Genomic DNA, 12,006 nt, shown 5'->3' with positions numbered 1-12,006 from the left:
GGCTTCACCTGCAGTATTGTATCAACTTCTGGACGCTACGCTTTAGGAATTATTTGAAGGTATTGAAGAGAGTCTAGAAAAGATTAATGAAAATAGTTTCAGGCATGAGGAACTTCGGTTATGAAGATAGTTTGGAGAAGTTCAGCCTGCTTTCCTTAGAGAAAAGGCAGCATCTGTGAAGCAGATGGAGTTAAGGTTTTGTGATGAATATGACTCTTCTGAAGAAGTGCAATGTCCTTAGACTAATCTCAGATGGTGCGGAATTCTGGGATACTGTCATCGGTCCCAGTAAATAAGGAGTACAAAGGTGTAGCTGTGTCTCAAGAAGAGTCATATTTGACACGAAACATATTTCCAGCACTTTATATTTCTATTTCTGACTAGATGACTTGTCTGCATTATACAACAGGTTCCACTATGATTCCAGCATTTAAGTCTAGTTAAACTCCAAAGTGAGTGGATTTAAACTCTTTATTGTTACCTGTTGTTTGCCTTTGAACTCATTCTTTGCTGTGCCCTGGACAGGGTGTTCCACTCCCGTTACAATGGCAGTTTCAATGCTAAGTCTCACCTGATACTTTAACCTCTTTCTTCAGATTCTGACGACCTGTTATGATATTTTCAGCTTTGAGTAGTACTCTGTCATTGTTGGATGCATAAGAAATGGAAATTTTCTGTGTTACTTGTGTTGTTTGCCATGCCACTTAACTTGTGCCCTAATGGTATGTAACATTTTTTCTCCCTGTAGTCTGCATGGCACTCCCCTCACTGATTCTGGCTTGGCTATACTGAATCCTGTCCTTTCCCTACACCCCTCCCTAATATCCCTGGATCTTGGGGACTGTATTCTGGGAGATGAAGGAATGAATCTCATCTGTGGACTGTTACCACCGGATGGAGCAAAGTCAGGTATGCATTATGTTTGATATTTGTTCTGAATAACCCCAACTGGCAATGGGACAAAGGTCCAAATGTTTATAAATTGTTATTTGGAGTACAGAACTTGCCAAAAAAATGATACATGTTGTCGAAGCTTTTTGTCTTGCACACATCAGGACAATTCGCAAGAATACCAAATGTAAAGCGAACAACAATTTATATTGCATGAGAAGAGAGTGCTAATTGATTGGCAAGTGGACTCTGAATGGCCTTATCAGAAACCTTGCAAATCGGGCTTGAGCCATTTGCTCACCATGCGAACTTGATGCTGAAATAGGGCGCATCAAAGCCATCCTGCAAGATAATGGGTGGAATTGTCCCAGATTTGCACAAAGTGCAGTAGCGGGCATGAAAAAGATCATTTTATCTGCTGGCCGCAATGGCAGGTTTTTGTGCCATATTGTCCCCTACCCAGTGCATCTCACCTCATTAACAATGCATTCACAGGAAACACGCCGGATCACTGGCAGGCAGGCTCAGATTTGCCCGCCATGCCGTGACCTCAACACTTCCTTGCTCTGGGCGCTATATTTAAAGTGCACCAGAGCGCAGTCTATTTTTTGTCTACAGACCAGGACTGCTCCAGGCAACAGATGGCCCTGAAAGCAAAGAAGACAGCAGCTCCCAAATTTAGAGACGCCTCTCTGGTGTGCCTCCTGGGCGCATTAGAAGCCTGTTTCAGTGTCTTCTACCCCTGCAGGAGGTCCACCAGAGTCACCATCCAGCCTGGGAACCGGTGGCAGCAGTGATCAGCGCCACTGGAGCACAGAGGATGTCAGCCATCCAGTGCAGCAAGAAGATGAATGGTCTCATCCATTCCACCAGGGTAAGTTCACCACCTCATCGCTCTCAACTCATATATTCACAAACCCATCACACATCCACAGTGATCTCACAGCTCAAGGGACAACACCACTAACTCTCACACACACCCTCACATCTTCATCGGGCTTATATCCTCTAGTGCTCGTGTCCTCATCCCATCCATGGCTCCGCTCACCACACAAACATTCCATGCAGTGCTGTGCATCCTGCTCAGACTTTCTCCATCTGTTTTCATGCAGGAGAAGCTGGCTCATAACAGCAGGAAGTGGTCCCGAACCAAAGGTGGAGAGGCCCACATTAGGTCTCTCACTCACTTTGCGGCGCAAGCCATCACACTGACTGGTGTTATGATGCGACAGACGATGTGTGCTAGGCAGATCAAATCCATGAGCGAAACTTGAACACACAATCACAATGATTTTGAAATTTGTATTTTATTTCGAGAGGCATGCCCTGAATTCAGTAGTAATAAATCTATGAAGACTCTAGAGATTTTTTACAAAACTAAATTAAATATTTATTAACAAAAGAAAAGATTTCAAGTGCATACATAAGTCTGCAAATTACTCATATAATAATTCCTAAAACCCCTAATTCATCTGGCTTCCAGTTACACCTCTATTAAGCCAATAGTAAAAAAAAAGATTTAAACAGATCCAGGTAAATCACCACAATACCCGGGACAGTAGAATTCAAAGGGGCTTTTCCCAGCATTGGTTTCTGTAGACAGCAGCTTAATGCACAACTACTGGAGGCTTTTCATGCTTCAGGTAGACCTTACAATGCCTTCCTCTCTGACACATAGCCTCTTCTCCTTTATACATGTTTCCTCCTTTTGATGCAAATTCTATTCTTCCCATATGTCTTTGGAATTTTACCTTTCTCATAATATAAAGCTTTTCATGGTGCTAATACTATTAGTAACCTTTGGGAAAAATAAACACACTGCTTGGCCTAGTTTTATAGGGTGAGAGTACAAGAGAAATAGCGCAGTCATTTACAGGGTGAGAGTGTGAGAGAAACGGCATGGTCATTTACAGCGAGCAACTGTGAGAGAAACAGTGCGGCCATTTACAGCGAGAAACTGTGAGAGAAACAGTGCAGTCATTTACAGTGAGAAACTGTGAGAGAACCAGTGTGGTCATTTACAGGGAGAGAGCCTGAGAGAAACAGCATGGTCATTTACAGTGAGAGAGTGCAAGAGAAACAGCGTGGTCATTTACAGGGTGACAGTGTGAGAGAAACAGTGTGGTCATTTACAACGAGAAACTGAGAGAAACAGTGTGGTCATTTATAGGGTGAGAGTGCGAGAGAAACAGTGTGGTCATTTACAGGGAGCAAGCGCAAGACAAGCAGGGCCTTTAACAGTGAGAGAATGTGAGAAGAATGAGAGACCATTAAAGAGTGCAAGAGGGAAAAGAATGCGGAGGGCAGTTGATTGTTGAGTAGGATTGGTGAGTATTTCTAGTCTTTAAAGTAAAAATTAGGTCTATAGTTTGTGTTTAGATCTCTAGTTTTTTTTTCTCTTTTTCTTAAAGATAGCTTGTTAAGTATAAGATCGACATTAGTGTGTATAAAAATCATTATAATAAAGTGTAAAGAATGGGGTTACTAGAGTAATTCATTAATAAATTGAATAAAATACGATAGCGATGGCAGGACGGGTGATGTGTTGCTGCTGCAGCATGTGGGGTCTGCTGGATACCAAGGTGACCCAGAGTGAACACATCTGTACCAAGTGTTTGCAACTCGAGGATCTTCGGATCCAAGTTAAGGGGCTGGAGTCCAAGCAGCAGACATTGCGCCACATCAGGGAGGGGGAAAGTTACCTGGAAACTTTGATCCAGGAGACAGTCACACCCCTCAGATTAGATCATTCAAATTTGGTCTGTGATTAGGGACAGGAGGGTGTGATTGCAGGTGGAACAGGTAAGGGGACTCAGGGGGTAGTGTTCGAGGAGTTGTGGCCCCTGCAATTGCCCAACAGTTACAAGGTTCTTGCAAGCTGTATGGATGAGAGCAGGGACTGCAGGGAGGATGAGTGAACTGACCATGGCACTGTGGTACAGGGAGCCATTCAAGTGGGGGAGGAAATAGGAAAGCAGTAGTGGTGGGGACAGTATAATTAGGGGGATAGATACTGTTCTGTGCAGCCATGAGCATGAGTCCCAAAGGTTGTTTTGCCTGCCTGGTGCCAAGGCTAAGGACATCTCCTCAGGGCTGGAGAGGAACTTGGAGTAGGAAGGAAGGAATCCAGTTGTCATCATCCACGTTGGTACCAACGACATTGATAGAAAGGAAGTTCTGCTGAAAGAATTTGAATAGCTAGGAGCTAAATTAAAAAGCAAATCTCCAAGGTAATAATCTCGGGATTGCTACCTGAGCCACGGGCAAACTGGCAGAGGGTAAATAAAATCAAGAAGTTAAATGCGTGGCTCAGAGATTGGTGTGGGAGGAATGAGTTTCAGTTCATAGGGCACTGGCACCAGTACTGGGGTAGAAGGGAGCTGTTCAGGTGGGATGGGCTTCACTTGAACTGTGCTGGGACCAGAGTCCTGGCGAACCGAATAACTAGGGCTGTTGAGAAAGCTTTAAACTAAATAGAGGGGGGTTGGGGGGTGGTGGGGGGGGGGGGGGGGGGGGGCGTGGGGGGGGGGGTAGGGTTCTGGAGAGGGTTTAAGTAGGCTTACAAAACAAAAGGACATGGCAACCTTGCAGGGCAGCTATTTAGGTAATGATACCCAGAGTGTGACGGGAAGGGACAGAGTGTACAAACATTAAAAAAATCAGCAAATAGGGGCAAAGGGGGAAAATGGTAAAAAGGCAAAATTAATGGCCCTATACTTAAATGCATGTAGTATTCGGAACAAAATAAATGAATTAACGGCACAAGTAGAGGTTAATTGGTATGATCTTATAGCCATTACAGAGATGTGGTTACAAGGAGATCAAAGCTGGGAACTGAATATTCAGAGGTATGTGACTTTTCAAAAGGACAGTCAGGAAGGAAAGGGTGATGGGGTAGCTTTGTTAGTATGAGATGGAATAAGTACGATAGCAAGAAATGATCTTGGACTGGAAGATGTAGAATCCATAAGGGTGGAGGTAAAAAATAACAAGGGAAAGAAGACACTGGTGGGAGTAGTCTATAGGCTCCCTGACAGTAGCTATACTGTAGGACAGAGAATAAATCTGGAGATAATGAAGGCATGTAAAAGCAACAGTACGTTAATCATGGGTTACTTTAATCTTCACGTAGATTGGGAAAATCAAATTGGCGGAGGTAGACCATGAGTAAGAATTCATAGAGTGTATTTAGGACAGTTTCTGAGAACAATGTGTTGTGAATCCAACCAAGAGTCAGGCTATTTTGGATCTGATAATGTGTAATGAGGCAGCTTTAATAAATTATCTCATAGTAAAGGACCCCTAGGAAACGGTGACCATAATATGGTAGAGTTTAGCATTCAGTTTGAGAGTGAGAAACTTGGGTCCAAATCAATTATGCTAAACTTAAATAAGGGTAATTACAATGGAATAAGGACAGAGCTGGCTGGAGTGGACTGGGAAAGGAGTTTAGCAGAAAAGACGGTTGATGAACAACGGCAGACATTTAAGAAAATAGTTCATGACTCTCACCAAAGATATATCCCTGTGAGGAAGAAGAATTCAAGGAAGGGATTCAAGAAACCAACCATGGTTAACCAAAGAAGTTAAGGACAGTATCAAATTGAAAGAAAAAACATACGATATGGCAAAGATTAGTGGTAAGCCAGAGGATTGGGAAAGTTTTAAAAACCAACAAAAGATGACCAAAGAAATAATAGAGGGAGAAAATAAACTTTGAGGGTGAACTAACAAGTGATGTAAAAACGGACAGTAAGAGCTTATTTAACTATATTAAAAGAAAGAGAGGCCAAAGTGAACATAGGTCCCTTAGAGAATGAGGCTGGGGAAATAATAATGGGGAACCAGGAAATAGCAGAGGAGTTGAATAAATACTTTGCTTCAGTCTTCACAGTAGAAGATACTAATAGCATTCTAAAAATACTAAATAAGTAAGGGGCAAAAGTTGGGGGAGGAAATAAATACAATAACTATCACTAGAAAAAAAGTACTAGGGTCTAAAGTCTAATGGGGCTAAAGTCCAATGAGTTCCCTGGACTTGATGGGTTGCATCCTAGGCTATTAAAGGAAGTAGTTACAGAGATAGTGGACGCACTGTTAGTAATCTTCCAAGATTCTGGAAAAGTTCCAGAGGATTGGAGAACAGTCAATGTAACACCCTTATTCAAAAAGGGAGGGAGACAAAAAACAGGTAATTATAGGCCAGTTAGCTTAACATCTGTCATTGGGAAAATGTTAGAGTCTATTATAAAGGATGTAATAGCAGAGCGTTTAGGAATAAATAATCTAATCTAGTCAGCATGGCTTCATGAAAGGGAAGTCATGTCTAACAAATTTATTAGAATTCTTTGAGGAGGTAACAAGCAGGATACATAAAGGGGAACCAGTAGACAAAATATATTTGGATTTCCAAAAGGTATTTGATAAGGTACTGCACATAAGGCCACTTAATAAGGTAAGAGCATGGATAGAGGATTTACTAACTAATAGAAGACAGAGAGTTGGGATAAGGAGGGCATTTTCAGGATGGCACAACCTGTAACTAGTAGAGTGCCATAGGGATCAGTGCTGGGGCCTCAATTACTTACAATATATATTAATGACTTAGATGAGGGAAGTGAATGTACTGTCATCAAGTTTGCAGATGACAGAAAAATAGGTGGGAAGGCAAGGGTTGAGGATGACAAAAGGAGTCTACAAAGGGATATAGACAGGTTGAGTGAGTGGGCAAAAACTTGGCAGATGGAATATAATGTGGGAAAATGTGAGGTTATGCACTTTGGCAGGAAGAATAGAGGATCTGAATATTATTTAAATGAAGAAAGACTGCAGAAGGCTGCAGCACAGAGGGATTTGGGAGTCCTTGTGCATGAATCCCAAAAAGCTAATATACAAGTTCAACAGATAATCGGGAAGGCAAATGGAATGTTGGCCTTTATTTCAAAGGGAATGGAGTATAAAAATAGGAAAGTCTTGCTTAAAGGGGAGGCAATGGTGTAGTGGTGTTGTCACTGGACTATTAATTCAGAAACCCAGGGTAATGCTCTGGGGACCTGGGTTCTAATCCCCCTGTGGCAGATGGTGGAATTTGAATTCAAAAATCTGGAATTAAAAGTCAAATGATAACCATGAAACCATTGTCACTTGTTGTAAAAACCCATCTGGTTTACTAATGACCTTTAGGGAATGAAATCTGCTATCCTTATCTGGTCTGGCCTACATATGACTCCAGACACAGCAATGTGGTTGACTCTTAAATGCCTTCTGAACAAGAGCAATTAGGGATGGGCAATAAATGCTGGCCTAGCCAGCGACACCTACATCCCATGAATGAATTTTTAAAAATCTATACAAGGCACTAGTTAGATCACATCTAGAATAATGTGAACAATTTTGGTCCCCTTATCGAAGGAAAGATATACTGGCATTGGAGGCAGTCCAAAGAATGTTCACTAGGTTGATCCTGAGTATGGAGGGATTTTCTTATGAGAAGAGGTTGAGTAGGTTGGGCTTGTACTCATTAAAATTTAGAACAATGAGAGGCGACCTTATTGAAACATATAAGATTCTTAGGGGACTTGACAGGGTAGATGTTGAGGGGTTGTTTCTCCTTGTGGGAGAATCTAGGATCAGAGGGCATAAGCTCAAAGTAAGGGGTTGCCTAGTTAAAACAGGAATTTCTTCTCTCAGAGGGTAGTGAATCAGTGGAATTCTTTACTGCAGGGCCTGTAGAAGCTAAGTCATTAAGTATTTTCAAGGCTGAGATAGCCAGATTTTTAATCATTAAGAGAATCAAGGATAAATCTCAAAATAAGGGGTTGCCCAGTTAAAACAGGAATTTCTTCTCTCAGAGAGTAGTGAATCAGTGGAATTCTTTACTGCAGGGTCTGTGGAAGCTAAGTCATTAAGTATTTTCAAGGCTGAGATAGCCAGATTTTTAATCATTAAGAGAATCAAGGATAAATCTCAAAGTAAGGGGTTGCCCAGTTAAAACAGGAATTTTTTCTCTCAGCGGGTAGTGAATCAGTGGAATTTTTTACTGCAGGGGCTGTAGAAGCTAGGTCGTTAAGTATTTTCAAGGCTGAGATAGCCAGATTTTTAACCATTAAGAGAATCAAGGATTATGGGGAAAAGGCAGGAAAGTGGAGTTTAGTTTTATCAGATTAGCCATGACCTCATTGAATGGCGGAGCTATTACATCTCATGGTCTTCTCTGGCTAGATGTAATATCCTATCATCTCTTTGAAATTCAAGCTACCCTGATTCATCTAAAAATACAAATTTTCCTCACTTCACCTTCTAAAACTCCAGCCATGTTTATGTATTTAGCATTTCAAACTGAGCTTCCTTTTGATAAGTCAAAAGCCTCCGGACCAGCTGTCTCCAATTCAATTAAATCCCACACACAGACACACAGAGAAACTATCCAAACCCCACTATTGACTTACTTTTCCAATAAATCACAATAATATTATGAGAATGATTATAGTTTTATGATACTGGTGAAGACGTGGACCGTGCCTGTGGTGATGGTGAGGTTGGTGGCGAACACCTACGTGAGGATCCTGCACCACACCATCCCTATGTCGATGCAACTGTGAGTGCTCACTCTCCTGTTTTTGACTCTGTTGCCATGCACTTGATATTTCTACTTTGATTCACATTCAGCTTGCCAGTCCTTGAGCTCCATCCAGATCCTCACCTCCAGCTAAGAGGACATTGAAGAACTGGAAATAAGCACCCTTGAAAACCCATTACAGTGTTTACACCCCCCGCCCCCCCTGCCGCCACACACACACCAGGGTCCTAGATCTGGAGCAGGCTTTACTTCACAATCTGGTGGTCATTACATGAACATGTGTCCACAGCAGGAGGAGAGAGCTTCAGCTGAGCTCCCCAGCACTCAGAGGACTGCTGGGAAAGACACATCTGTGAGGTCCGAGTTAGATGACGAGCTTCTGGATTCAACCTTCCAACTCGTTGTGGAGAGTGAGCAGAAGGTGGGGAAATATCACGCACAGCTGTTGGAAGCCCTCAACAGAATGGCACGTGAGTCGGAGGAGTACATCCACTTGCTCTCTGATGAAGTGGAGCCCACATGTGCGTGCATGGAGGTGTCCATGGGAAGGATGGCAGATGCCATGGAGCTCTTGCTCCAGCAGAATGCGGAGACTCACGCAGTCCTGAACTCCATGCAGTAGCCACGGGTGAGTTCCTGAAGTTGCAATGCGAGAGGAAAACAAGGCATTTCAAAGTCCCTCCAGGTGCTCCTTCCCCTTGAGGAGTCAGGACAGGGCCCTCAAGCACCTGAAGGAAGGTGGAATGGTAGCTGGACACCCCTGGATCATCCACTTAGGCATCTCAGAGACTGTCCGCTTTCTCTGAGTCCCCTTTTCCTGTGACTCCTTCAACCTCATCCTCTGTCACTGCAGAGGAAGCAGCTGGCCCACAGGAGGACAGCCAAAGCAAGCTGGGGCCCTCAAGGCCTCGGCTGTCCAGGGGATGCATGCTGAAGTCATCAGAGGTAACTGAGCCAACCATTGCACAGGCTGCCTCCACCCCTGCTGCAGATTTCAGGGCAGCACCTAGAAGATGTGGTAGGCCTAGAAAGGTTGAGAAATTCTGATCACAAGCAATTGCACATTTTGTCACTTTATAATCTCAAAATATATTCGCTTTCACTAAAAAATGTGTAATGTTACCTTCCAGCTTCATTGACAAGCTTCACAAGTCCTCCCACTGTATTCCACCCCCACACCCACTAGCGGTGCAGCTGCACACTGCTGGACCACGAGTGATTCTGAGGGAGAAATGTCTGTGTGGCAGGGTCTTTCTGAGCCTCATACGAGCACTCTTCCACGTATGCAGAGCCTTCATCCATCACACTCATCTTACTACCCCAAGCATTTCATTTCATTTGTTCATCTGAGCTGATCTGTATTTCTGCCCACCCACTGATTGTACTCACATGTAGCAATTATTCGTGTCCAACATGAGGCTCTGTTCACCATGGTAGTAGTGAAGCATATTGTTAGCTCCCATGTCCTTTTGCCTTCCCCAGTCACCCATGTCCTTTCCCCCATCACTGTTGATCCCCCAACATCACCTTCCACCTCCCCAATGTCACCTATGAACCTGAGCTGTCTTTCCAGGATGTCCAGGTATCCAGGTGGATGTGCTCATTCCCTACCTTCCTGAGAATCCCACCCCCATCCACATTGACCTCCTCAATCTCCCCTTTCCCACACCCCCAGTTCATGTCTGCCTCTGAGTCCCTCACGCTCCCTTCTACTGTTACTGACACACCCTCACCCTCCTACCCTACTGGCTCCCTCTGCCCCGTCTCATACTCACCATTCCCTCTTACCATGCCCACCCTCAGTTCGCTCCCGAGGTGGCAGCCATTGACTCCATAGACCCCTCCCTTTCACATTCACCTGGACATTCCCCCCTCACCCCACTTACTCCCTCCTCTACCCTTACTCCCTCCTCCATCCTTCCTCCCTCCTCTCTCAGTACACCTTCCTCCCTCGAACCTTCCCCCGCTCCAACCTTCCTCGTCCCCCTGGACACCTTCCCCCCTCAGAATTTCCTTCCCCCTGGACACTTTCCCCCCTCCAAATCCCCCCCCCACCAACACCTTCCCCCTTCAAACACCCTCCTCTCCCAGACGCCATCCCCGCTCCGAACTCCTTTCCTTGCACCTTCCTACCCCCTTATACCTACGTCTTCACTTGCTGCCTTCTCACCTGTTACACCTTCCTCCCCCCCATAGTCCCTCCCGCCCCCCTCCCAACCTCACACCCCTTACACCTTTGTTCCCCCCCTCCTAACCTCACTGCCCTGACACATTCACCCCCTCCTTCCAACCTTATTCCCCCCTGACACCTTCATCCCTACCTTCCAATCTCACCCCCTCCATTACACCTTCCTTTCCCAGTCACACCTAGAGCTCACTCTCCCAACCCCCCAGTACACCTTCCTCTCTCACTCACAGCTAGATAGTCCTCTCCCCACCTTGCCAATCATCTGTAGCAGCCATCAGGACTGTGATGTTCTGAAGCAGCCCCGTAGCATCAGCAGAGACCTCCATGAGCTGCTTTGCAGCAGAGCCAAGTCCATAGGAATCCACCCAGCATGCGCTGCATATATTCCTCCAGGGTCCAGTACCTGTAGGGATCCAGTATCTTCTTCTCCTCAGATCTGTGCAATCTGATCAAGGCCTTAACGGTAAGTCCTGATCTCACACTTGTCCAGGCGTGTTCTGGGCCGGCATGTTTTTGTGTTTTCCCACTAGCATAACAGTAAATCAAGCATGGGGGTATGATTCTGGTCAGGCTTTAACTTTGCATCCCATTACTGGGTTGCAATTCAGGTTTATGCTGGCCTCCAGCAGGATTCGCGTTCTGCCATGGTGGACACCATCGGATGATCCCGCTGTGCTTTCACGCCAGCATAAAAACAATTTCTGCCCTCCCTGTCGAATTGTCCTCCCCTGCCCATCATGATGGCCACCACCAACGGGACCAGGCTGTTTCACCCAATCGCTACCCTGATCAGATCATTGCTCACTGTATATCATGCAAACTCATGAATGGGCCTAAGGCCACTACTTTCAGTCCTGAAAAGTGCCCAGTCTACCTCAGATTACCCTGGGAGTATAAGGTATTTCAAAAATTTGAGCAACAGGTGACGCTAGCTGTTTCACACTGCTACTGTGCAGTCACAGCACAAGTGGTACTTTGACTAATAGGTTGCTGCCGCCAAGCCAAAAAGACCTTCTGCCCACCACACAAATGAGTAATGTGGTGTATGAATTTCAGCGCCAGTGTGATGTTAGATATGTAGGCCATACATCCCAAAGACTGGCAGATTGTATGAAACAGCATGTCCCCTCAGCTGTTTACAGTAGGCAAGGTATTGATGGTACCCAACCAGCCTGTGCTTGCAAAACTCAAAATGTAGGCTGGAATTTTCCACTCCCATTGACTGTAGGTGTCATGGCAGGCATGAGCAGACAATATGGTGAGAAGGCCAAAAATTGTTTTTACGCCGTTGTGAAACCAGTTTGCGATCATCCACTCTGCCCGTCGATGGTGGGCTGGGTTTAGTGCC

General features: G+C 44.8%; 1 protein-coding gene across 1 annotated transcript in view; it reads left to right on the top strand.

The window, feature by feature from the left end:
- The window catches only part of lrrc73 (leucine rich repeat containing 73), a 201,741-nt gene that overhangs the window by 19,672 nt on the left and 170,063 nt on the right, over nucleotides 1-12,006 (top strand). The window contains exon 2 of the mRNA XM_041188565.1: nucleotides 749-909. Coding sequence (XP_041044499.1) covers nucleotides 749-909 — 161 coding nt within the window. The remainder of the gene's footprint in view (nucleotides 1-748; nucleotides 910-12,006) is intronic.

The sequence above is a fragment of the Carcharodon carcharias genome, chromosome 5 (genome assembly GCF_017639515.1).
Source record: "Carcharodon carcharias isolate sCarCar2 chromosome 5, sCarCar2.pri, whole genome shotgun sequence".
NCBI classification, from domain to species: Eukaryota; Metazoa; Chordata; class Chondrichthyes; order Lamniformes; family Lamnidae; genus Carcharodon; species Carcharodon carcharias.
Note: the sequence above shows the minus strand (reverse complement) of the source record. Positions and strands in the feature narration are given on the sequence as shown.